Raw genomic sequence first — 25561 nt, 5'->3', positions numbered from 1 at the left:
CCCTGTGGAAGGATCATTATTTTTCACTCAGAGGGTGGTGACGCACTGGAACAGGTTGCCCAAGGAGGTTGTGGATGCCCCATCCCTGGAGGCATTCAAGGCCAGGCTGGATGTGGCTCTGGGAAGCTTGGTTGGCAACCCTGCTCACTGTAGGGGGTTGAAACTGGATGATTATTATGGTCCTTTTCAACCCAGGCCATTCTAAGATTCCATGATTAAGGACTGGCTAAAACATTTCCACAAATGCTTATTAAAGATGATCCAACACATAAATGGAATATTCATAGTAAGACTGTGGTAGTTTTATTTGGACCAAAACTGACATTTTTATTTGGTATGGAATATAAGATAAACTTAGCTCTAGTGTACTGTGTTAATGACACAAAAATGAGAACAGAACAGTTATACATAGCATAGACATACGCAGCAAAATGAATGCCTGAATTTCTATCTTACAGCAAGAAAGCTGGGAAACACCTTTAATAGCTGAGATCCATTAAGTTGATAAGGACCCTGATAGGTAAAACCATGAGCTTTCTTGGAAGATACAGGACAAAAGGAGTATTAGAAACTCTAGGCTTTGGAAAATAGGAAGGTCTGTGTATGACAAGATGTAATACTAAAAGGAGTGGAGCATGACATGCAGTTTGCATGTTCACCTTTGTTAAATGACACTAAAACATACTGAGAGTAAGTTCAACCAATCAACCAACCAACCAAGCAGGCAACACATGAGAATAAGTTATTTACTTGACATGACTGAATTGTGTTACAGGTACACAGAAAATTCCTATGACTCAGAGAAGTAATAACAGGCATCTTTGTTGGTCAAAAAGAAAACCAATGTGTGACATTTTTGTTAAGTTAGAAGGTTTGGACTGTTTGCAAGAGCTGTTTTCAAGTGGTATTAATGCACAAGGATAAACTGTGATATTACAACTATGGTAATGGAAGTGCCCAAGTAAATTCTGTTGATTTACTTTGTGTAGCTGCTACAGAATATACCCTCATGCATTACTGTTCTGGTTCTGATGTAATTAGAAAATAACTCTGAAAACAAGATAATGTAAGTTATAAAAGGCCCATAACTACCAATAAACAGGAAATTCTAGTTTTTCAAGTCTGAATCCATTTCTAGGAGATGTACACAAATCAAATGCAAGCTCTTCTGCTGGACGTAGGGAGAAATAGCTTTAATGTTACAGTAATGTATTGTGTACAAAGATCTGTTGGTGCCCCTTCTAGACTCACAGGAAATGAATGTGTGATTTACATCAGAAAAGAAAGGTAGTTAAGACAGGAGGTAAGTTGTAAGATGTCAGTCTTTGCCTCCTTTTCAAATAAATTAGGTTAAAAAGTTTTAATGGATGAAGTTATTCCTATCAAATTTCACTTACTATAGCATAGGATATTCAGGTTATCTATTTCTACAGTACTGTGGTAAAATTAGTCTCACCAATTATACTGTAATAGAAAAAGACCAGATAAATCTAAGCTGAGAGTTGAACAGTGTATTACTTAAAAAACATATTAAGGAAACCATATATACATATATATGAATGTCCTATGAAAATCAGTAATAGGGTTGCATTTTAAACTTTGCTTTCCCAAACTGACAACACATGGGCAGTTTAACAGTTTTAACAGAAAACACTTTGTTTGCTAACATCTTCATTTTATAGTCAGGTATAAAGATTAATCTAAATGATGTAGGACGGTATTCTAAATAAAAAGCTACCTACTTTCAAACAACAGATGAATGTCTCTGGTTACATCTAGCCAGAACTAATACCTGAAGTATAAGAATAGACAAAGTACTGTAAATTCCATGAATGACAAGCACATAACTAAAATAAGACAAAGAAAAAAAATCTACTGTTCATTATTTTAATAGGAGTCACCGATGGTCACTTTTGTTAAGAATTATCTTACCCAGCATTGAGCACTTAGTGTTACATGGCTGCTTAGTTAAAATTCCCTATGCTCCAAGTTCCTCTGTTATCAGTGATCTATAACCAGTAATTGCTGGCTCTAGATAGTGAGTTGTTCCAGTTCAAAATCCATCTGGATGCAGTACTCTCTTCACCTATTAATTCTTCTTTTTAGCTACGGGGAAACATACAGTTGAGCATTTGAAGTTGGACTATCTGAAGGTTTCATCTGAACATACTTGTTCCTACGCCTTTTATAGCTGGAAAGCTTATGTCCACTTTTTACCCACGTGAGGACACCCTGGCAATCTTATGGCTGCAATATTGGTTGCAATATTATTTATATGAATTTCCCATACAACAAAATACTGGCCATTGGAGCTGTAGTATCCCAAGAATGCAAATATGTACTATTTTTTCTGAAGGAAAAAAAATATGTAGGTCTCAGTCTTCAGAGAAAAGAAAAAAAAAAAGAAAAGGAAATCAAATCTTATGTATGTTTGTGTATGTTTGGTGGCCCTGCTAGGCAGGGGGGTTGGAACTACATGATCCTTGAGGTCCCTTCTAACCCGGGTGATTCTGTGATTCTGTGATTCTGTGATACATTACTTTTTAAAGTAAAATTGTCACATACTGTGTAAAAACATGGAAATGGTAATATCTTTTTTCCTAAACAGCTTGTGGCTACAGAGAGAGGGAAAAAAAAAAAAAAAAAAAGTATTTCCAAAGATATTAGAATGAGATAATTTTGTTTTTTAAGTAATAATTTAAAAAAAAGAACAAAAGAAATCACCTTGCTTTGGTGCAGGTATTTGGCTACTTTACTGTTTGTAGTATTTGAACAAACAAAAAAAAACAACCAAACCAACAAACAAATAACAAAAAAACCCTATCCTGCCTGGAAAAAATTACCCACACTGCATTGCGTTATAGCTTCATTAGATTTGTTTTAGATGCTAATCTATAACTCCACTTCTCCAAGACACTTTCTAAGTTCTTCTGCCTTTTTCTCCATCTGCTGAATGTTCCAGTGCCATTGTCTTTTATTTGAATGCAGTTTGTTCAGCTGACAGTGCAAACGTTTCAGAATAGCATCGTATCTTTTATTCTGTACCTAAAAAAAATAGAATAAAATGCACTTCAAAAGTTTTTCAAGTAAAGCATGGCAATATCTTTTTTCCTAAACAGCTTGTGGCTATGGAGAGAAGAAGGGAGAAAAAAAAAAACAAAAACAACAGAGTTCATTTATTTACAGAGTTCTGTTCACCTAATTGTATGTGTCAATTCTGACATCCAACTGTGCCATTCCATGCTGACTTCACAGGTACTGAAAAAACACAGAAACATTTAAGAAGCCATTGATCTAGTTTACTTTATTTACCTGCTTTGGGAAAATATCAATCATACCTCTTTCTCCCCCTTAGGAAAAAACAAAAAAAAAAACCAACCTGTTTTCCATCAAAAGCTTAGGTGACTAATTCAATGTTGATACCAATGTTTAACAAAGTAAATTCCATCTGAAAAATCATGAATGAGTATCTTACAGCTGTGGCAAGGCTTTGTACATGGAGCATTTCATGTTCCAGGGTAAGAAGTCAGAAAGGAAGAAATTTTCATTCTTTGATTAGAGTGTTTGGATATAAGAATACAAATGAAGTAGTCCAGATGGCCTCTGTAGCATCTTCACTGTTAGAATGCACTTAGAAAAATGTTTGCTTATTGTTTTTCAGAAAGGCAAACCTGTAACAATGCAGTACAAGATCAGTTTTGCCCCCACTGAGAAGTACTGCTGTCACAGATAACCCTTTGGAGATTTGCTTTCTGAAGTGTAAAAGCATGAAACATTCATTGCAATAAAAATGGAAATAAACTTAATGAAATTTCATTTAATGAAAATTTGGCCTCAGCATAATTTGAATAATGTATGAGTGGCAATACATTCTAGTGCCAGAAAGATAAAACATTATTACATTGTATTAAACGCTCATGATGGCGTACAGCTGCAACAGAGCTACAGCACTGACAGTGACTTCCTGTGAGTCATTAAATTTCTTACAGATCAGGCTGCCCAGAGACCTATCCAGACTGGCCTCAAATGCCTCCAGGGATGGAGTAAGACTTAGATAAGTACTTGAAATCATTGCTGAATTGAGGTACAAGAAGTTCTACAGCAATAACAAATCATTAATTAGATACGAAGATTTCCTTTACCTGGAAGCTTAGAAATATGGCAGCTCACATCCTCTCTTTAAACCAATGAGAGGAGGTCAGTTACTGTTAACATAAGCATGGTTAGAAGCTGAAAATCCATACAAGATGTAAAAGTACTATGACAAACTCTGAAGGCGTGAGGTGGGATCAGTTTGCGGACTGACAGCTAGCTTTTGAGGCATATGCCTGATCCACATTCTTGTTTTTTGATCAGCACAAGTCCAGCCAATATATAGTATAAGTCTACAAAGACTGGATTATGCAATTCACCCTACTGTAAGCAGCCACATTTGGCCAACTGAAGTGACCTCTGCATCAGTTGGACTGACTACATCTCCATTGATTATAATGGGAACCAGTGTCTTGAGCTGAATCCCATCCTTGCAGCTTAGTGGGACTTCATCCAGTTTTCCTTTATTCACACACTTGCACTGCGTATTCTTTCCTGGGTTGTGCTGAGGACTGCTGGGCATTAATGTTTCTGCTTGTCCATTGTCCCTTTATGTACAAAATGCTGGATTGTTTTACAGAGAACTCTTAAGAAAAATTATACCCTGAACCATTTGATTTTTAATCCTGCTTGCTTCTGAGAGACAAAGATTTTATAATCCAAATTGAAAAATATGTTAACCTTCTCTACTTAATTAACTTGGTTTTGATAACAGAGCACAACACTGTTTTTAGGCTGCCTAATTTCACTATGGGTTTAGAGAACTTTATTAAGAAGCTGTTGCCTTGGTAATAAAATATTTTTCAGATGCTGAATAGCAGAGACCAACACCAAAGTAGCTGTGCTTTGCTCTTTAGTATAAAAATTCTGTGCTGCTCTCCATCACTTGAAAAATTATTCTTTTTTCCTCCTGCTTTTTACAGTGGGCACCAGAGGTAACCTCAGTTCAGTTAATCCTTACATTATCATGCTTTGATCATCACATTTTGTGCAATTTATTTGAATTAAAAAGACAAATGAAGTGCAACTTCCAAACTAAAAACTTTCCAGACATGCAAATTATTTCAGTGTGGAACAAACCATAAAAATTCAATTTAATTACCGAAAAAGAGAAGAGCTAAACTATCTATCAGAATTTTATCTTGGCAGCTAATTAGGAGCTCCTGTGTTATCCCTAATTTAACGTAACTCGAATTAGGGAGATTCACTGGAAAGCCATTTTTTTGGTGCAATTGATTTTGTCATTGATGAGGTATCAGCAGTGGGGGGACAAGTCATGAATAATCAAGTCAGCAGTGAGAAATAAAATATTTCAAAATATACTGCAGAAATAAAACGTACTTTTCTTTACTATAATTCAGTGGCCTCTTCAGAACGCAATTTACAGATTAAGTCTTTCTTAGAAGACTTAAGAAAAAATGTTCTTAGCTTTTTCTCATGAGCCCAATGAAGATCTGGACTTTAGAAAAACGAGCAGTACCAAGAATTTAAGATAGTTTAGTTACTGTATATACTTGAATAATGCATGGCCAGCAACCATGCATCAAGTACTTCAAACTTCATTTGTACTATCTACATTCTGTCAGAGAACTGCAATGTTTTATTTAAAATGACTCACCTCAATTTCTTTTCTAAGCTTAGCATGAGCTTTTTGAATTTCTTCCAGAAAATCTGTTTTTTTCTTGATGAAATCCTTCACTGATGTGATTTCCTGTTTTATAAGTGCAATTTCTTCCTGCAGATTTAAGTTAAGATAAAGAAATCCCCTCGTTTCAAAGGTTGCATAATATATCTACTCACTGTTTACTTAACAGTCGCATTTAGTTAATAAAAAATGGGTTGAAAATCTCTAATATATAATTTCACACTCAAATAATAAGAAATTAGTAATTAAAGATAATTAAAATAGTGATTAAAAATATCATAAAATCATAGAATCACCAAAGTTGGAGAAGACCTCCAAGATCATCCAGTCCAACCATCCATCTACCACCAATATTTCCCCACTAAACCACGTCCCTCAGTATGACATCTAAATGATCCTTGCACACCTCCAGGATCAGTGACTCAACCACCTCCCTGGGCAGCCCATTCCAGCACTTGACTGCTCTTTCAGAGAAGCAGTTTTTCCCAATAGCCAACCTGAATCTATGGTTTTATGTACTTTAAAAGATGCACTATTGGTCTGTAGTATGCAAGAAACTACAACACAAAAATCTGAACTCATTTGGATGCTTATAATCTTGTTTTAAATCTTTTTGTTTGTTTGTTTTTTGCAAAATCAAGGAATATTTACTGTAATATTTGAGATAGATTTTTTCCTTTTCGTGGGAAAGCGTAAATATAATAATACAATGATAGTGTAAATGGTCTTTATTTTATTGGGGTTTCAAAAATTCCTTGCATAAAAAATTTTTATCATTTTACTTGAATAATGTAATACTGCATTTTCAACAATGCCACTTGTATCAGAGTTGCAATTTGTGATTTCATTTCATAGAATCATAGAATCATAGAATCACCAAGGTTGGAAAAGACCTAAGAGATCATCCAGTCCAACCGTTCACCTATTCCCAATAGCTCCCACTAAACCATGTCCCTCAACACAACATCCAGTCTTTCCTTGAACACCCCCAGGGTCGGTGACTCCACCACCTCCCTGGGCAGTCCATTCCAGTGCCTGACCACCCTTTCTGAAAAGTAATACTTCCTAATGTCCAGCCTGAATCTCCCCTGCCGTAGCTTGAAACCATTTCACCTTCATGCATGTGTTCTCTCATATATTAGCAAATTTTTGTGGTGGGAACGGCCAGCTTATTTTTAGTTTTTAATGATTCTTGCAATTATAGTCAAAAACTAGAACGCCAAAAACAATTTAATGTTTCTTATCTCCTGCTTTCTATCACCCTCTCATCGAACCTATTTTCTGCTGGCTCAGCTGTGGTTTGATCCCTAGAAAGAACATTGAATGAATGCAGTGCTGTTACAATAAAAGTGTAACATCACGGCAGTGTTCCACAGAACTATTAAAAGTATGCATTTAACTTTACCCTACTAACCACAAAACCACTTGGCAATAATATATTTTAATTAATAACCCCCTAATATTTTCATAACTGAGCTCATTCAGCTAAAGAGAATGAACTCCACAATAATATAACAGGGGCTGATGATTTTTTTACTGCAGCTGATAACTTATTTTCTTCAATTAATTTATCATTTTAAATGAATCTTTATTCCCCTAGTCAGTTCATCACAGATATAGAGTTATTAGACCAAATAATTGTATCAGTTAAGCTGCGCCAAAATTGTTGCACAGGAAAAGAAATGAATCAATGAGGAAATGCAATACCTGCATTTGCTTTATAGCAGAGCCTTCTGGATTCTGGAGGTCACTCATTAACTCTTCTTTCTTTGTTCTCATCCCTATAACAATAGCTTTCTTTTCAGCAAGCTCAATCACAATGGGCATTTTACTTTCCATCTCCCAAAAGAGACTTTTATGAGCTTTTATTTTTTCCCGATATTTACTATTTCTTGCAGCTGTCATCTCATATTCTTCCTGTATTGTTTCTGTATCAAACCTCAGCTTCATATTTTCAGAATATAGAGCTCTTACTTCAGCTTCTAGACTTTCGCAGTGATACTTCGTCACCGCTATGGCATCATCTTGCAGATATATTTCCCTTTCTGTTGTCTTCATTTCTAACATAATAGAATCCATTTTTTTTTCTAGTTCCTGATATCTAACCTGTAAAACATGTCAGCATTCATTTAAGAGTGCTTTCGTTTGAGAGGACGTCATGTATCTTGTTAAACACTGTAATTCAAATTTATCGACCAGAAGATTCTTTTTCACTTCTTTAGATGTGTTTGACTGGAAGATAATCAGGGATACATTTCGTGAAATCATAGAATCATCACCTTAGAGGCATAATGGAGGAATGCTATTTTAGATGTATATCCTTAAATAGAGTCTAAAATATGAAATAAGGCATTCTTTGAATCACTTTAAGTTACATAGGATCAAATGCAATCTTAATGCTTTTTAGAGACAGAAATCAGACTAAAACCACGCGGTGCTAAAAACACACTTAGACACACATACACAAACACATAGATGGGTACTTGCGATGAGGGAGATTAACTAGCCTGTTCTACTGAAGACTTTATCCTGCTCTCATCGCTGTAATATCCGAGTGAAGGATTAATGTCAGCTATTTTAAAACCTTTAAGAAATAGGCACCTAGCCCTACAAGGGCTTCTGTGTCTTCTCACGGATGAGAAGCGAACATTTCCAGGAACCAGTACTTCATCATCCCATCATAATATGGGAGGACTCAATCACTGCCACAGAAATGCTTGTCTCTTTTCGTTGTCCAGAGGGAGCCTAGATGACTAATATGGTCTTAAATATGATCTGCAGGTGATGCAAGACGGCTGTGATGAAGCCCACCCTGGGTAACAGCCAACTACTGTGTATTGAGTGAGAGAATTTTGCACTGCGATTGAAGCTGCCTATTATCTTTTCCCTAATGGAAGCATTACGAGTGCTATGAAGTCTCCTATTCAATATTTTGAACGTAATAAAACACTGTCAACTCTTAAGAAGAAAATTTCAGAAGTTTCAGCATAACTTACAGTAAACAGGGTTAAAGTTCTTGCAGGATTGGTATCTCTGCCACCATTTATTGAGTACAGGAAAACAGAAGATTTTAATGGAAAAGATCTTCAGTTCAGGAAATCACCATTTTACATGTCTTATGGGACACATGCATGTAGGAATAGACTGAAAGATGAAAACACACTTCTGCATACAGTTCCTAATTATTTAACCTTGTTGTTCTACTACTAATTATGTCTGTATGGAATTTCCTAAGGTTTGGGGGATTTTTTAAAGGAAAAAAGATGTCGGAGAGGAAGAAATGAGCTAAATTAATTATCTAAGATTCTGAAGTTCTGTCAGTTTTTGAAAACTGAAACAATTATTTAAATTTCTTGATCAAAAATTAATTGTTACAAAATAACCATGGCATAGTACAGTACAGTAAGAAAAAACTTCCTGCAAGGCTTGGCTAATTAGCCATTCCTAACCAATTAAAATCACAGAGTTATCATAGAATCATCAAGGTTGGAAAAGACCCCTAAGATCATTTAGTCCAACCATCCACTGCTCCTTATGAGAAATTATCCTTGTGCAGGAACTCAAACATCAATTATTTCAGTTGTACAGCTATTCACAGATGTTATCATACGATCTCCATTTAGTAATCACTCACACTTAAAATTGCCTGAACAATACTGTGGGTTTCCTCAGACTTAAATGTTCGCCTCTCAACAGACATTTGGTCTCAAAGCATAAGTGACAATTGGAAGCTTAACAAATTCTGTGAAAGATTACAATGGAAATGAGTACTCAGTCTTCAGGAAAGCTACACATGTCCAATATTCCACCAAATAGATAGATAGATAGATAGATAGATAGATAGACAGATAGATAGATAGATTTGGTATTTAACAACTCTATAGGACACCTATTACACATGCAAATTAAAAACAGTCTGTATGGAAAAAGAAATTCTGTACGACAGGAAAAAAATCTATCCAAAGTGATGCTCTCAAAACCTCCTTTTTTTCTCTTTTTTTTTCTCCCATTCATTTTTCAAGAAATAAATGGGATAAATGCAATAAGCTCTAAGTTGAAATGGAGTATTTTGTGGGATGGTTGCTTCAATGTTTTACCCTCAAAATAGCATTAAATAAATGTTTCTGCTATAACTTGCTCTAAGGAAGTCTCAGCTAAGGAGCAGCCTTAAAATGATACACACACGGTTTTGGCAATGGCTAAACACCACAGAGAAGAACTGAACAGCTTACGCTTAAATGCAAACACCCAGAAAAAAATCAAATATGTTCATGTCTTTTTCATCAGAATGCATCCATATCTAATGAATCAATTAAATGAATTAAGCTACTCTAAAGAAGGTTTATTACCTGCAATTGGAAAAGAATGGTTTTGTTTTTTTCTATCTCTGATGACTGTAAATGCTGCTGCTCAGCAACTTGCTTTACAACTTCAGTTAGCGAGGGATAATTCTCCTCAGCCATTTCAGACAAAAGGAATGACCTATAAAGGACATGAAAGGGCAGTGAGGCTCTGGCACAGCTGCCCAGAGAAGCTGAGAATGCCCCATCCCTGAAGACATTCAAGACCAGGTTGGATGGGGCCCTGAGCAGCCTGAGCTGGTGGGTGGCACTGCCCATAGCACGGGGTTGGACCTGGATGGCCCTTAATGTCCCTTCCAACCCAATGATTCTGTGATTCTGTGAACACAGAAGTGAATTGTCTTATCATCATTTTATTTCCTGTTAACATTAGAGAACAATAATAAGGACTTTCCTGTGGGAAATTTTGTTTGGTTGCATACACACAATTTTGTTTTGTTTGTGGACCAGTGGGTGGCTGCTCAAAGCCCGTGAGTAAGAATTAGAACTCTTTCTTCAGGCCTATTTTAAAATGAATTATCAGTGCTTTTTTCTCTGTAGGACCTTAGTATTTTAATACAGCAATCCTAAATGGTCTTTAGAGCACACCTTCATAATCAGCCTGAATATTTACATCATTGCCATTACTATATAGCAACTGCGTGTTATTTATTAAATTATTCTTAGCTTAAGACAAAAGAAGACCAAGATGTCAGACTGTAAGTCATAAATCAGTCCCCCCAAGAAACATTCTCGCTGTGCTGCCCACCCCTCAGAACATCACAACAGCCACCTCAGCCCTCGCTGCCCCTTCCCGCCCAAAGTGCGGCCCACTGTCCTCCAGGAAGCGCCAACCACTCCTTAATGTATAGTCTTGTGTTACATCCACACTGATCCCTCTGAATGCCAGGGGAAATAGCTTTAGCCTTAAATCCAACTATTTTTATCATTTAATAAGCTCATCTCTGCCCATGATCTGTTTATTTAATCCCTTTTTTGAGGTGGTGGAAGCTAAATGTAACACATCAGCTGGAGACCTTCCACCAATTTGTTGTTTGTATCCTGACATTGTGTGGTTTGTATCTTGGCTGTTTTTTAGCCTTTTCTTTATCACTTTTCAGCACTATGTACTGAAAGTAACCCTAGTAATTGCAGTGTTTTGTTGGGTTTTTTTTCGTTTGCTTAGTCTGGTTGAAGGAAAGGAAGTGGTTTTGTTGGTCTGCCTGTCAAGTCATGCTGTTAATTTTTATGCTCTATCCTACTTCATCCATGTCTGACAGTGGGCTGAAAGCCTCAAAGACACCCAGTATCTGCAAACAACATGAAAACAGGTACCTGGATACTCGAAGGAGGACACAGTCACCTCAGTTTGCTTTGGGACAGAAAACTGGGAGAGTTGAGTTCTCCTCCCTTTGCCCAGTATGTGCTGGAAGGAAAAAAGGAGGAGAAATGACAGAGGACCCCCAAGGAGTGTTTGGCATCTAGCAGGAAAGGAGGTACAGAAGTCACAGTAGAGCAATTTGTAGGAAATCAGACTTCCCAAATTCCTCTGTTCATGGAAAAAATATTTTCTTTCTCTTTTTTCTGTTTGTTTTTTTTCTTTTTTTTTTTCTTTTTTGCTTGTTTCTTCAGTTACCATATACTTATCTGCTATGACTGATTTTAACACAGCTGAGAAAACACGTTTATTACCAAATGGCTTGGAACAACCCTGATACAAATTCCTCTTTCCCCCACTTTCCTTTTGACCACTTCTTTGCCCTGTCCAAACACTCAGACTCTTTTTACTGAGCTCTGAGAAATTTCCCTCTGCTCCAAAGCCAAGCTGCCTTCCATGTTGCAGGCTGTAGTGAGGGTTGGCCTCTCGTAACCCCTGAGTCCTGCTGAATGTGCTTTTTCTTGACTGACTGCCAAATCCTTGTCTGGAACATGCAGCTACATGTGCCTTGCCTTGCATGTACCCTAAAAGAGGAACCTCTGGGTCTGCACAAGTGCTTCCTTAACTTCTTTGTATCCTTGTTCTGCTCTGGTGTGCAGCGCATCTCTGAATCCAAGGTTGTGCAATGGTAATGAATTAGGTGTGATGACAGAAGTGGGTTTCACGGTGGAGTTAATGCTGCTTCCGGGGTTAGTGTTAGCCAGGCACTGAATCACAGCAGTGCTTTTCAGTGCCGTTTGTTATTTCCTGTGCCCAGTGACAGCAACAGAGCAGAGTCTCATCATGAAGAAGAAATACAGGTTCCCACTCCAATCTTACCTAGAATAGGAATTTCCACTTTGTGCAAATCAGCTGCAGGACTGACTGTGAGATGTAATATATATAAAGCTGGCAATGTGTGCTTACATCAGATGATAACTTTCAAGAGGTTGAAAGAACTTCCTGCCTGTGTAAGTAAATTCCTGTGCTTTAAACTCTCAAGTTTACTGATAAAAACTGCGTATACTTTAGAATTTTCATTCTAAGTGGTTTGTTTCTTCCACCTTTCCTGAATACTTCTAAGTTAAGAGAAGCAGAATATTTTAATCAAAGTTAAGAGCTCTTTATGACTTTTTTCCCTTTTTAGTTCTTTGTTTTTGAAATTTTAGTGCAAGTGTGCTCTTGTACCTGTTCATTTGGATTGCTTTAGTGGTCTGTTTTCTCTGGGTATCTCTTTTTTTCCAGTGTTAAATATTTCTTTCCTTCTCTGAGTTTCTGTAAGATAATGTGACCGTGACCAGTAATATTCACAGATGCAGGAAGTTGCCAGCAATCTTGTCTAGACCAATCTTATGAATTAGACATCTGGGTTTTTTGAAAATTGCTAAAAAACAAGGCATCTTTCAGGGTTGCCTCTACCACTTGGTTTTATTTAATTTACAGTTTCTTTTCTATATTACCTTTGCCTTTCTCTGTCACTCTCGATCTCCTCTCCTCATCTATCATTTTTTATTATATTTTCTTGAAATCTGTGCCAGAGGATCATTTTACTGTCTAAATTTTTGTACGGACAGAGATTCAGAGGGTAAGTGAAACAGTTAACAAGTGGCCTTGACTTGAAGTTGGTGCAAGTATTTGTCTTACTTTGCGTACAGAAATGCGCAACTCAGTTTTTGAATGCATTTCATGCAGTTACATGCAGTGTGACTTTCCATGGAACACTGGGAGTGTAGAGCGTGTTGCTTAAAACCTGAATAATTAGGAATGCATTTCTGGTGAGGCCAGTCTCTTTTCAGTGGTACGTGGAGACAGGACAAGGGGAAATGGGCATAAGCTGCAGCATAGGAAGTTTTGAACAAATGTGCACAAGAACTTCTTTACGGTGAGGTGACAGAGCACTGGAACAGGCTGCCCAGGGAGGTGGTGGAGTCTCCTCTGGAGATATTCAAGTCTCGCCTGGATGCCTACTTGTGTGACCTGGTGTAGGGAACCTGCTTTGGCAGGGGATTTGGTCTCGATGATCTCTAGAGGTCCCTTCCAACCCCTACAATTCTGTGATTCTGTGATTCTGTAATAAACCAAAACATTGCTTTGCTTGGCAAGCCTGTATTTTGAGTAGGATTTTTTGGAGGGGACTTAGAAAGCAGACATGAACTATATTTCTATTATATGATATATTTCTACTATAACTCTAAGCAAATGTACTTCTGACACTGCTATGAAACAGTAGGCCTCTGCTACAAAACTGGAAGGGTTGGAGGGTGATCCGCCCCATTGTTTCTGTACATACATCTCAATAACTGCCTCTGCACACTTCTCTTAATGCGCAGATGGCTTAATAACTATGCAGGCAGTTACCTTTCCTTCAGCAAACACTTTCCTCCCACCCTTTCTTTGGTGGTATTTCTATGGGGAAGTATGAGGACAGCCATGAGCTATACTTAAGTCTCCTCTATTGACATATCTGAAGCAGTATGTGGAACAGTAATCTATTTTTCTACCACACCCCTCTGTTGTACTGCCTTTGCTGGGGCAATTAGCTATACCTAGATGAGGACTTGTCATACTCTTATCGACCTCCCACAGAGAGTGCCAAGGTAAGGAAGGAAATCTCCTGATTTCCCAAGTCGCGATCTTTAACATGAGCCTCTTTTGACGCTGTTTCCTGAGCAAGCTGTTTTCTCTAATGTCTGTGATCAGTTCTGTGTAAATAATACCCTGAGCAAAATCAAGAGTCGTAAATTCCTTGGCAGATGCTTTTATCTGCTGTCACATTTTGATACTTTCAGCTCAACAGCTTTGATAGTCTCTAATTAATCTTTGTAAGTGTTCAATTCGCAGAAAGGAAAACACCATTTTCAGTCAGGATTGTTTTTCTTCCAGTCTGGAGGAAAGAACAATGAAGAAAACAAAGGATGTTTTCTGTAAAACCCGCTCTGAATAAACAATCCATTAAAACAAGAAGAGTATTTGACCTCTCATTTGAGTGTAGAAACTAGGGTCTACTATCAGACACAAAATGCCAGGAAGGGCACCAAGTGTCTCATGGTGATAGGTCTCAAGTACACACTGACACACTGCATGTTCTGCTTGATAATGAAATACTGTGAAGTCAGCATGTGTAGTTAGAGGAAAATGAGGAACTGGGACAGAAGAATGGTCCCAGATATTATCTCATATATATGGCTCTGGTAATAGAGCACTAAGTTTAAAGACTCATAACACTCAAATTCATTGTTCCTGTAAACTAGTAATTTGTGTTCATGAACAGTTCATTTCTGTGTAGGAATATATAATAAAAATATAGGAATATATAATAAAAAGTGGAAGTAGCTCACAATCCACAAGACAAGCTATGTACTACAGGATGATAGCAGCTAGCAGAAACTGAAACACGAGGATTGTTTATTTCTTGTGCTGCTTGGCAAAGTTTCAGTATGCTGTGCTGAGTTCCTACGTGTCCTGAGAAGAAGAACTATGCCTAGCATATAACCCCCAGAACAGAAGTCAGAAATGAGCAAACTGATGCTGTTGGTAATGCGAAAGGGAAGAAGTAAATATCTTATGAGGAGAAAACATGTGGCTGTATTCAGAACCCAACACCAATACTGCCAGTAGGGGTATCAGATACGAGCTCCACCTCAGCAGCAAATGTATGAAGTGCCTCCAAAAAATTGTTCTAGAAACTCCTTGTCTCCCAGCAAGTTTAAATTGTGAAAACCTCCCTCTTTGATACCCCTCACAGAAGGTCTTGGCAGTCAGAGATCAAGAAGATCGGTACGTTAATGTGTGTTAAGTGATGCAATAAATCTAATGTTAAGAACAAACCCTTTTTCATCTCTGATCTTGGATAAAACTTAGGTGAGATAGTAGACAAATTAAAAAGTATGTAAAATAATTTCAATTTCCTGTAGTTATCGTAGAATCACAATATCAGAGAGTGGCTTGAGGTTGGAAGGGACCATAAAGCCCATTGAGTTCCAAGCCCCCTGCAGCAGGCAAGCTTGCCAGCCACCAGCTCAGGCTGCCCAGGGGCCCATCCAACCTGGCATTGAGTGCCTCCAGGGATGGGGCACCCACAGCTTCTCTGGGCAGCCTGCCCCAGGGCCTCACCATCCTGAGTAAATAATTTCCTCCTAACATCCAACCTAAAGCTCCCTTCATTTAGTTTAAACTGTCCCCCCTTGTCTTATCACGATCTGCCCATGTATTAATTCCATCTCCCTTCTGTTTGTAAGCTCCCTTTAGGCAATGAGATCTCCCTGGACATTTCTACAGGCTGAAGAAGCCCAGCTCCTTTATCTTTTCCCCGTAGGAGAGGTGCTCTAGCCTTCTGATGATCTTCATGGCCTCATCTGGTCTTGCTCCAACAGCTCCATATTTTTCTTGTGTTGGGGGCCCAGGTCAATTAGACACAGATCAGACACAGAACTCCATGTGGGGCGTCACAAGGGTAGAGCAGAGAGGAACAATATTATCCCTTATCCTGCTGGTCACTCCTCTTTTGATGTAGCTCAGGATACAGTTAGCCTGGATTTCAGCTGCAAATGCACACTGCTGGCTTACTTCAACTTCATACACCAGAACTCCCAAGTCCTTCTCTGCTGGGATGCTTTCAAGGAGTTCTCTCTGTCTGTACACACATATGGAACTGCTGCAACCCAAATGCAACAACTTGCACTTGACCTTGTTGAATTTCATTAGGTCCAAGTGGGCCTGCTTCTCAAGGTTGTCCAAGTCCCCTTCTGTCATAAACTTACTTTGCTGCCATACTTCTACATCATCTTTTTATGGAGTAAAGGAAATTCTAAGAAAAGTACTACTGCTCTGTCACGTTATCTACATGTTACCATTAAAAGCATTGCTTGAACAACATAACTGTGTTTAAACTGAAGGTGTCAGTGTCCCCCCCTCCCCATTTTTTTATTTTTATTTTTATTTATTTATTTTTTTTGCTACCTGTAGGAATTTTTAAGTAGCCAGGAATATGGTGGAAGCAGTACTGATTGATCTGTTCAGCCTGCCAGCCAACTTGCACAGTGACATTCAAGGAGTACTGCGTAACACCCTGGAAACTATTGAGAAGTGCTCTTCCACTCCTGCTCCATTTGTTTACGTCATGTGCTGCCAGATGCCAGAGAGTGAAAGGAAAGGTGAACAAGAATCCTTGTTTCCAGCTCTGAGAGATTTCCAGAGTATGAAGGAAGGACTTAAGGTGGTATGTGCTCAGACTACAGCTGCTGTGTTGTACACCATCAAACAAATACTTGATGAAAAGGACTTAAGCATCATTAAAGTCATTCTCCCCCCCCTAAGGAAAGAATTAATGAAAGTATATATAGACCATCTCTTTACTGCAGTCTACCAGTTTGAATTTGAGGATTTAAACGTGGCATCTGATTGTAATAACCTGCAGACAATTGGACCAAAGAGTGAAAAGCAAACAGTTTCTACACAGGACGTGGCACTCATCCGAAGTGAGATTCAGATGCACTTGGAAAGCCTGCCAAGCCTGAAAGGGGAGCTCACCATCCTCAAATCTTCCCTAATTCCAGGTAGAGTGCTATCCCAGCTAACAGATTTTATGTAGATTGCTCCTGAATGTATCTCTTCAAGGGTATTGCAAAATGGGTAAGATGTGGAAATACCTAAGCAAAAATCTCCATGTGGTATTGTAATAGCGTATCATGTCTGTAAGAGGGGAAGTGACAGTGCAAATACAGTAAAGGACCTGCAAGTCTTTTCCAGAACATGGTCAGAGGAGAAAGAGGCCTAGGTCTAATGAGAGCACTTTTGCAGACAGTAAAATCCCTTCCCCTCTATCTGGGAATTACATGCTTTGAGAGTTACTGTCATGTTCTGGAAAGGCAGGGTAGGACTTTTTCCCCATTCTGCAGCCTCATGCACGCCTGGTTAATCAGCCTCATGGCTCAGTGTCCCCGCTATGACATGGCCCAGCTTACTGCATCATGACTCTCAAACAATTATGGAGTCTCTTGGTTCAGAGGAAAGCTAAGAGGTTCTCTACTGCAAAAATTTGGAACTGTGTTTCCCTTAAAAACAGGTCTGAAGTGATCCAGGAAATAAAAGGAACGCAGATTACTTAAAGCCATCTGCCTTCATTATGTTTCCAGTTTTTTTCTGTGACTTTTACCCAACTGCACAAAAGATATTTCAAAATTTAACTCTGATTATGTCACTAAGTTTGTCAACCATCAAGATAGCAAATACCGGTTCTGGGACTTTCTTTCAGGATTCAGCTTTGCCATGCAGAACCCTCACCCCAACATGAAACCCAGCAATTCCTTTTGGTGCATGAGATCACAGTACAGACTCTGTACTGTAAAAACAGAGGACTTTTCCAATAATGTCAGAAATTCTTGATCCTTCCACTGCACTTCAAACAGATGTTTGAGATTCTTGAAGTCTTGAGAACTGGTACTTCATTTGCCACCTTGAAATAATAGAATCGTAGAATGGCCTGAGTTGAAAAGGAACTCGATGATCATCTAGTTTCAACCCCCCTGCTATGTGCAGGGTTGCCAACCACCAGACCAGGCTGCCCAGAGCCACATCCAGCCTGGCCTTGAATGCCTCCAGGATGGGGCATTTTAAACATTTTTAAATGTTGATTAAAAAATCTATTCTCCTTTCCTGAGTGAGTTGCCTCTTCTCTTGGACTTGCACAACACCTCTGTCAGGAGCCAGGCAACATCTGCCAGGCCTCCATCTCCTCAAACCTCTCGGAGAATTATGATTATGAACAAGAGGGAGAATTTAAATGGCAGAGTTGAATAAGAGGTAAAGCAGCACTGAACTTCTTTGTCTGATTTCAGTTCTCTTCAGTATAAAGCCATGTAATATTTGGACTAGTCTTGTGTTGAAAGCAAGTGCTTGTTGTCTTTCTTTCTTTGTCAGATGACATCTTCCTACATGGATTCACCACAAGGACAGGTGGGATCTCCTACATACCAACTCTAAGCTCCTGCAATCTTTTCAGCAGTTCTAAGCGGAGGGATCCACAAGCTGTTGTTAAAGAAAACCTCCGCAGGCTTGCTAATGCTGCGGGATTTAATCCAGAGAACTTTCACAGAGTCAAGGTATAGTATCAAATAACGGGTTTATGTGAAATAATCAAATCTTCCTTCATATACCACTGGCTAAAAGGTATTACTTTTATCTTTCTAAGCAAAGACCTGCAAAAAGCAGAGCAATTAAAACATTTATCCTGGCACTTTAAGTGAGGAAATTGCCATCCAGACTGTCAGCCGTTGGTACAATATGGAGCAGCAGCATTGTTTCTTCCAAGTATATTCTAACTTTTGATTTACCACAGAGTAGAATAATCAGATAAACAATCAATGCAGGTTTTCTTAAAAAACAAACAAACAAACAATACCACTTCTTTAGTGTCTCTCTACTGATACATCTGCATGGCATTTGAACAAGAGAGTGCCTGATTTCCATGCATAGCAATTGGTGCAGAAGAGATTTTTCTAAGCAAGAAAAATCCCAACCAAAACCACAACCAACTTGGATTAATCAGAATGTTTTTTACTGTCTCACCACTGTACACATTGTGCTTTTATTTTGACAGACTGATCATGCTAACGCTGTGTGTGTTATGGGAAAGACAGAGCCTAACAGCTATGATGGAATAGTTACAAATCAGAAAGGTGTTACAATAGCAGCTCCAGGGGCTGATTGCATACCATTGCTGTTTGCTGATCCTGTCAGAAAAGTCTGTGGTGCTGCTCATTCTGGTAAGGACTTTAAATCACAGAGATCAAAATAACTAGAAGACTAGAAGAATAACTAGAAGAATAGCTTGTTTACTAAGCTATGAAATTTGTTGATTTCATAGCTGTAATAATAATTATGTGTACTTTTTGGACGTGAAAACTAAATAATTATTTTCTATGCACCATCAAACTTCTTGTGGAAAGAACATTTATAAATCCAGTGCCCACAAAAATCATTTTGGATCGGATGAAAAGTTTGGTTGGCCTAGACAATGAGTGTAAAACCAAAGCAGGGATGGGTATGACAGTGTGCAGATATGTCTGACTTTAGTATACATCCCAAATGTTAGGCTAGATCATGTATACTGTGATAAGATTTTCCTGTTTGGGCTTTTTTATTTCATAAAAACGTTGTATTTATCAGGGATAATGCAGAGCTAAGAGTTTATTCACAGCTTTGATGCTAGTACTCACCTTTATATGGTGGGAAGCTTCACCCCTACATGGAACTTGTGAGTAACCATCTACTTCATACAGTTGTTCATGCCTTCAAAAAAATTATCCAAAATAAAGACAGATCTGTGACTCATCCTAAGAGGATGAAGACTTTGACATTCCTTCAATAAAGTTGTTGCTCTCCAGCCTAGTGAGTTTGGGTCAGGGAAATGAACAGGAGTGCAAAGTCTATCATGACTGTCTGGGAGAAAGGGGAAAGCTGTGGTTTATAATGAGGAGAAGGGATAGAGAGAATTTTATCCGCTCTTGAAAGTTTTAAGAATTTGAAGTTATACACTGTTAAGTGTTCAACACTAAAAACTGTAAAATATGGTTGATCTGCAGTTGTTCCTTTCTTTGCTGCCTCTTCATTTTTCTAGTCCTGCCTTTTCTGACCTACCACATGGTTCCCTGAACACATACTAGTGCCTTCTCCAAGAATACCTCCCATCTACAGTCTGAACTCCCACAGTCTGTCTCCCCAGTTTTGGCCCTCATTCCCATGTCACAGTCTTCACAGTCTTAAAGTTTTCCTTTCCTAAATCCTTTCCTTCCTGTCCAGTCCCACCTCAGTTGATGTCTAACTTGAACACATGTTGCTACAAATACAAACACAGACAATCAGATATAGGGTCATTTCAGTCTTTGGATGTAGAAAACAGGAAAAGTTATTAGGATAACCTGGCCTTCAGAGTGAGACACTGCAATGCGAAGACTTCCTAGGATTCAAATTGAGATAGAAAGACTCAAAGATGTGTTTCCTTCAAACTATTCTGAATAATGTCAGAGTGTGAAGTCTGAGGCTGTAGGCCTGAGCCTTCTTTTTTTTTTTTCTTTTTTTTTTTTTTCTCTCAAATAACAGTAAAAATATTTTCAACATATTACAAAAATACACTTCTGATTGTAGCATGTTTCTGTCATGATATATCCCCACTGATAGAATCACAGAAACACCAAGGCTGAAAAAGATCTACAAGATCACCCAGTCCAACCATCCACCCATCACCAACAGTTCTCATTAAGCTATGTCCCTCAACAGAACATCCAAATGTTCCTTGAACACCTCCAGGGCTGGTGACTCCACCACCTCCCTGGGCAGCCCGTTCAGTGCCTGACCACTCTTTCAGAGAAGTAGTATTTCCTAACGTCCAGCCTAAATCTCCCCTGGCACAGCTTGAAGCCATTCCCTCTAGTTCTATCACCGGTTATACGAGAGAAGAAGCTGATCCCCAGCTCATCACAACCTCCCTTCAGGCAGTTACAGAGAGCCTCCTCTTCTCCAGACTGAACAATCCCAGCTCCTTCAGCTGCTTTAAATGTTGTGGGATCAGAGGAGTTGTAAAATAGGTTCTAGTTGCCAAAACTAGGACACTTGGAGGAAGGAATTCTGGAATCCTAATGCAAACATTTATCTCCACTTTAAATCTCTATAAAATGATGATGTAATCATCATGTCATATCATCATATAAAACATGAGAGTTGTTTATTTTTTAAACACTACTTTTGCTGAATCTTAATTAATAGCATACTTTTACTTAATATAAAGTTGTAGCGAAAATTTAGATTTTTTTTTCACCCTCTCATTTCTTACAGGATGGAAAGGCACACTGTTAGGAGTTTCCATGGCCACAGTAAATGCTATGGTATCTGAATACAGATGTAATGTGAAAGATATCCTTGTGGTCCTGGGTCCATCTGTAGGACCTTGCTGCTATAAACTTCCTCGTGAATCAGCTGAAGAGTTTCACAGAATTGATCCAAAGTGTGTGCGACAGTTTGACTCTGCAGCTCCATACATTGATATTAGAAGAGCAACACGGTAAGTCTGCGGAGTGCATTTCCATGGCAAATAGCTTTTTAATTTTGGCTATTTTTGTGCTGAGTAAACTAGATATGAAAGCAAAAGGACTCATGGTGCTAATTCCACATTAGTTATCAAAATAGCATTGCCCAGTAATATTATGATGAGGGTCCTCTCCATCCTAAAATGCTCTACTCAACAAATGATACCTTTTGAATGAAAGGTATCTACTCACCTTTGCTGGGATTCAACTATTATTCTGCTGTCATACTTTTAGTTTTTTGATTTTATATATATATATATTAGAAACAATTAATTTGAAATATATATATATATTTATTTCAAATTAAGTGTTTCTAATGGCTGCAGAAAAGCAATCTTTTTAGTCTAATGTTGGAAAAAACAAAAACGAATAAAAGTCCAGACCACAATATGACCACAATTAGTTCAGTTGATGCTTGAGCTTCTTTCTGAATAGTGTGAATTACAGAATCATAGAATGGCCTGGGTTGAAAAAGATTACAATGATCATCCAGTTTCAACCCCCTGCTATGTGCAGGGTCGCCAACCAGCAGACCAGGCTGCCCAGAGCCACATCCAGCCTGGCCTTGAATGCCTCCAGGGATGGGGCATCCACAGCCTCCTTGGGCAACCTGTTCCAGTGTGTCAGCACCCTCCGAAAAGAAAAACTTCCTCCTAATATTTAACCTAAACCTCCCCTGTCTCAGTTTAAAACTGTTCCCATTAAATGTGGAGAAGTAAAAAAAAAGTTTTGTTTTCTGTTTGTCTTCTTTGAAGGATTCTTCTGGAGAGTGGTGGCATTCTTCCTGAGAACATCCAAGATGATTCTGTCACAGACCAGAACAAAAACATCACTTTCTGTACTGCATGCCACCCTGATAAATTTTATTCTCACTTTCGTGATGGCACTAACTTTGGTACACAGATTGGTTTCATATCAATCAAAGACTGACAGAGTACCCCATAATATGAAGCATTATTTAGACAATAATCTGGTTGCCTCATGCTCTCCTCACAGAATTTCTTCCTTCTTTGTTTCACGAACTTGCAATGGGAAGTACAAAGGACTTGAGATTCGCCTGCTTCTTCCCTTCCCTGCCATTCTGAGGAAAGAAGAGCTGCCTTGTGTAAGGAGCCAATGTTTCAAAAGGAAATGAGGACAATCCACAACAGTAATGAAGCACTTCTGTAATGCCAGGTGCACGTTCCCAGCCAGATGCAAGCCTCTATTATCTTGCCCTCTTGACCAATTTATTTCCCATAAACTTCACTATCTTAAGGTAGTAAAAACACACACAAAAAAGCCACTAAAGTCTTAATTAGCTCCTGGATTAGTCTTCTGAATTAATTTAAGGTTGACATTACTAATGAGGAAAAGGAAACCTGTATTAACTCTTTGGGTTACACCCCACTGTAGTAATTTCAGCAAAAGGTTCACACTATGAAATTATGTGCCTGGGATTGTTTCTGTTTGGATTAGTTTAAGGAAGTGCTCCAAGGTACTTAAAGAAAATAACGTGAAGGTAGGACAGAAGCAAGATCCCTCGGGAAAGATACTGCAAACATATTAATGTTTCATTTATTGTGTTCCAAATGAATAACAATTTCATGTTATTCATTTGAACATTCTTTAATTGTAAAAAAAAAATACAACTAAGACTCAATATAAGCTAGATAACATAGCATGTGTGTTCGTGTTTCCTGAAGATTTTTTCTTTAAATCAGTCGTGCTCTGCTAACGTTCACTTAGTTCTGTAGTGGCAAGTTATTTAATAAATATAAAAAAAATGAGAGAGAATATAGCCTCAGTTAATTTTCCAGCAGTTGGCACGCTTATGTTCCTAATGAATTTAAAGTGTGCACCGTTTTCTTATGGCCATAGAAAATTTGCCTCCAGATGTTGCAACAGATGTCGAAAGACCAGGTTGCATAGGGGGCTTTGAACAACCTGATGTAGTGGGAGGTGTCCCTGCTTATGGCAGTCGGGTTGCAACTGGATGGGCTTTAAGAACCCTTCAAACCCAAACCATTCTCTAATACTATGTTTCTCTGTGATAGTTTTTGACATGTGAACAGTGAAACTTCCCGTTCTCTTCAAGTTCGGTTGTGTTTTGTCCACTAGAGGTCAGTGCTCGCTCACTTTGCTCTTCCATCCTTGGCTGCTGCGTATATTTGGGTTTTCAAACAGAATTTTGTAAAGCACTGTAGAGCACTTTTGCCCGTGTCATCATCTGCCATGTTATTCCGATATAGGTGCTTGAAGAGAGATTTCTTTTTTCATTTTGTTGGGCTGTGATTCAGAACTGACAAAACTAAAAGTTTCCTTGTCCTCTGCAAGAACAGATATTTTAAAAGCCTTTATTTTACTTTTGAATGGCACTTGTCAGAGAAAGACTTGGTACTGAGTATGTTGCCTTCAGACTATAACTAAATATTAAAAATATTTCCTCCAATTCTCCTACTTTATTAGAAATATTATCCGCCTTCTGCTGTAGTACCACAGTTCTTCAGAATTAAGGTCCAGTTACCTCTTAAAAACCTCACCATGATTTTCATCATTCTTTGTTTCTGTAAATTCACTGTGGTGATGTTCACAGCTGGGGTCAGACTGGACGTTCAAGATCCAGGAGGAACAACGCTCTGCAAGCTTAAAGCTACCAAGCATGTTACTGCATGACAGCTAATCATGTGTGACGTGTGTATGTATTGTGTGTATGTATATTGTGTGTACGTATTATCAACTTATTCCAAGTATAGAATGATATAAGTACGCTTAATGACTTGTCTTGATGTGCTGGGTTAAAGCAACCTGCTTTCACCTTTCAGTTCTGCCCCTGTGCCCCAGGATCTCAGTGTGAACCATTTTGTGGGCACTAATTGATGTAGCAGGGGAATGATGCATTCCCTTCTGCTGTTTCAAGTACGGAGGCAGCAGCACCATGCTGCCTTCATTCAGTCCCTGCACCTACAGCTCTGACAGAGCTTGTCAGCTTCCTTCTCCTAATCTTCTTCCTGGGTGGGTTGAGAGCATGCAATCCAAAGCAGCGGAGTTACTCAGCTTACAAGGCACTGCTCAGCTGCTGAGGCACATTACAGATACCCACGTGCCTGCAGTTAGCCCAGCTCACCTCCAAGATGGTTTTTACAATAATGCATTTTGCTTTGTAGTGAGTAAAAAGACCTTGAGGCCGTGCTAGTTACCACAGTTCAAATGCTCAAACAGCACAGTAAGTAACAGTAACTTGATAGCGATGGTAAACCCTGGCTTGTTGCTACTTGCTTAAGAACAACAGCAAAGACTTTTTCTGTTTAGAAAAATACCATTTACAGGTCACGGTAGGACTGTACAAGCGGGGCAGGGTGTGGGAATGAGAAGAAACACCACAGGCTTTACCTTTTAGAAAGCAAATTGATTGCACAGTCTTTGATCATTAGTTCTTTTGCACTAAATTAACCTACACTATAAACCTGTCAAGACAGGAAGCGGGCTTTTGTATATAGATCACTGAGGTGGAGAACTCCAATAAATAAATAATAATAATAATACTGAGTTTCCAAACGGGTTGAGTTGTATATTATGCAGAGTCACTGCCAAAAATAACACATTTATTTCTGATTAAAAAATAATAATAATAAAGCTTAAAGCGAGGTCATGATAAAAAGCAGAAAACATTATTTTGCATCGTTTTTATTCGTTTTTATTACTGCTGCTCACTTAAAGGTCCCAAGCAGATTGTACCTGATTCACTGCCGCTGGGGAAGCTCCTAAAAAACTTCATGAACTGTTCGTCTGTGCCTTTCTATTGACCTGCTCTCATTCATTAACCTCATCCATGAATAAATTAGCTGCCTCTGCCCCATTATTAAGTTATTAAAGAGCATTATTAATTATGATTGTGGTTTGCCCTGAGGAGAGTGCAAACACAGGATCACACTGAATATTGGTTTGGGTAAATATTACTGTGCAGTTAACATTTTTTGCTCATGTCAGTGCTGAACATGGGTCT

General features: G+C 38.5%; 2 protein-coding genes across 2 annotated transcripts; one reads left to right on the top strand and one right to left on the bottom strand.

Annotated features, from left to right (window-relative positions):
- Positions 1–2892: 2892 nt before the first annotated feature.
- On the bottom strand, positions 2893–10206 carry CCDC122 (coiled-coil domain containing 122; the record flags this gene model as incomplete). Its single annotated transcript, XM_079542615.1, has 4 exons — positions 10087–10206; positions 7445–7843; positions 5711–5827; positions 2893–3045 (listed from the first exon to the last, which is right to left on the bottom strand). The coding sequence occupies exons 1-4, from the start codon at positions 10198–10200 to the stop codon at positions 2893–2895; spliced, it is 783 nt and encodes a 260-aa protein (XP_079398741.1). The 5' UTR covers positions 10201–10206.
- A 6275-nt stretch (positions 10207–16481) lies between these two features.
- On the top strand, positions 16482–22506 carry LACC1 (laccase domain containing 1; the record flags this gene model as incomplete). The annotated part of the gene is made up of 5 exons (XM_079540793.1): positions 16482–17049; positions 18413–18594; positions 19092–19257; positions 21326–21551; positions 22332–22506. 5 exons carry the CDS (start codon positions 16482–16484, stop codon positions 22504–22506), a joined length of 1317 nt encoding a protein of 438 aa, XP_079396919.1.
- Between the last annotated feature and the right edge of the window lie 3055 nt (positions 22507–25561).

The sequence above is a fragment of the Tetrao urogallus genome (genome assembly GCF_951394365.1).
Source record: "Tetrao urogallus genome assembly, chromosome: 1".
Lineage (NCBI taxonomy): Eukaryota > Metazoa > Chordata > Aves > Galliformes > Phasianidae > Tetrao > Tetrao urogallus.
Note: the sequence above shows the minus strand (reverse complement) of the source record. Positions and strands in the feature narration are given on the sequence as shown.